Source organism: Dendropsophus ebraccatus, unplaced genomic scaffold (genome assembly GCF_027789765.1).
Source record: "Dendropsophus ebraccatus isolate aDenEbr1 unplaced genomic scaffold, aDenEbr1.pat pat_scaffold_1100_ctg1, whole genome shotgun sequence".
Lineage (NCBI taxonomy): Eukaryota > Metazoa > Chordata > Amphibia > Anura > Hylidae > Dendropsophus > Dendropsophus ebraccatus.
The window spans coordinates 54146-56049 of record NW_027208517.1 but is presented as its reverse complement, the minus strand read 5'-3'; the positions used below and the strand labels follow the sequence as shown (position 1 = coordinate 56049).

General features: G+C 41.1%; 1 protein-coding gene across 1 annotated transcript; it reads right to left on the bottom strand.

The window, feature by feature from the left end:
• Nucleotides 1-53: 53 nt before the first annotated feature.
• LOC138774784 (gastrula zinc finger protein XlCGF17.1-like) lies at nucleotides 54-903 on the bottom strand (the record flags this gene model as incomplete). Its single annotated transcript, XM_069955697.1, has 3 exons — nucleotides 530-903; nucleotides 364-418; nucleotides 54-308 (listed from the first exon to the last, which is right to left on the bottom strand). Coding segments are annotated over exons 1-3 (684 nt in total), but the record flags the coding sequence as incomplete, so codon positions are not given.
• Nucleotides 904-1904: the final 1001 nt, after the last annotated feature.

Genomic DNA, 1904 nt, shown 5'->3' with positions numbered 1-1904 from the left:
TTCAAAGCAAACGCTTTCCACATCTGAACATGAAAATGGCTTCTCTCCAGTACGAGTTCTTTCATGTGGAAGACGTGAGCGTTGATTTCAAAAGCAAATGCGTTCCACATTCTGAAACCCATGAAAATGGTTCTCTCCTGTATGAGTCTTTCATGTACAGAAAGCCTTGATTTAACAAGGAAACTTTTGTCCACATTTTCCGAACATGAAAAAATGGATTTTCTCCTGTATGAGTTCTTCATGTACGGTGAGATGTATTTTTGAGCAAAAACATTTCCCACATCTGAACATGAAAATGGCTTTCTACCCTGTGTGAATCTTTCATGTTAGTCAGCTGTGATTTTGTAGTACAATGTTTCCCACACTCTGAGCATGAAAATGAATTATTTCTTGTGTGAGTTCTTTCATGTAAAGTGAGCTATGAATTAACAGCAAAACATTTTCCACATTCGGAACATGAAAAAGGACTCCCTCCTGTATGAGTTATTCATGTACAGTGAGCTTTGCTTTCAAAGCAAAACATTCTCACATTCTGACATGAAAATGGCTTTCTCCCTGATGAGTCCTTTCATGTACGGTGATTGAGTTGGGTTTTTTGAGCAAAAACATTGCACATTCTGAACATGAAAATGGCTTACTCACTGTGTGAATGTTTGATGTTTTAAAAAAATTACCTTTTTGAGAAAAATTTTCCACATTCCGAACATGAAAATGGCTTATCTCCCCGTATGAGTTCTCATGTATAGTGAGCCTTGATTTAAGAGCAAAACATTTACCCACATTCGGAACTGAAAATGGGCTTCTCTCCGCTATGAGTTCTTCATGAAGTGTGGGCGTTAGTTTCAATGCAAAACATTGCACATCGAACATGAAAATGGCCTTGCTCTCGTGTGAATTCTTCATGTATAGTCAGCTGTGATTTCGTAGTACAATGTTTCCCACACTCTGAGCAGGACAATGGCTTCTATCCCGTATGAGTTCTTTCAGTGAAGGTGAGCGCTGATTTTAAAAAGGAAAAACATTTCCAACATCTGAACATGAAAATGGCTTTCCCTTGTGTGAAATTCTTTCCTGTATAGTGAGCCGTGATTTTTAGTAAAATGTTCCCACACTCAGAGATGAAAAATGGTTTCTTTTTTTTGTGCGTTTTTGAGGTTGCAATGAGTTGTGATTTAGTAAAAACATCTTTCACATTTTGGCATGAAAATGGCTTCTTCGCGTGTGAAATTTTTATGTTCTGAAAAGATCCTGATTTGCGAGCAAAGCATTTCCCACATTCTGAACTTGAAATGGCTTCTCCTTATTGTGGTTAATCTGTGATGAATCAGTAGCCAGGACGTGTATAGAAGCGATGAGAAGGCAGATCTTGCTCTGTGAGGGGCTGGGGGTATATCTGGGGTAATAGAAGGCTCTTATATGTATCCTGTGTGATCTGACCATCTGCTGTAATATCTGGAGATATCTGATGTCCCTCTGATCTGCGGGACACTCAGCTGCCAGAAGAAAGATGGGTTATTATTATTTAATAAGATAATGTTAGTAATGTTTGTTGGGCCCAGATCATAGTCTCTGTATATACCTTCTAGGGGAGGAGTTCCAAACTTTATGGTTTAAATTGAAATATTCCTTTGTACGGGGGCGGGGGGGGGGGTGGGGTACCCCATATGTTATGCGTCAGTGACTATAAAGATGATACTTACCTCTCCACGCTCCCTTGGTGCCTCCTGCTTTTTCTGTGCCCCCCCCCCCTGACTGCAGACGCTGCTGACACTCTGAAAACTGTCTTGGTAGTACAGCGCTCAGCCAATCATTGGCCTTGGTGCTGTCTAGTCTTGAGTCAGTGATTGGCTGAGCACAGTGGCGTAGCTACAGTGGTCGCCATGGTGCTGGGCCCGGACAGCCAG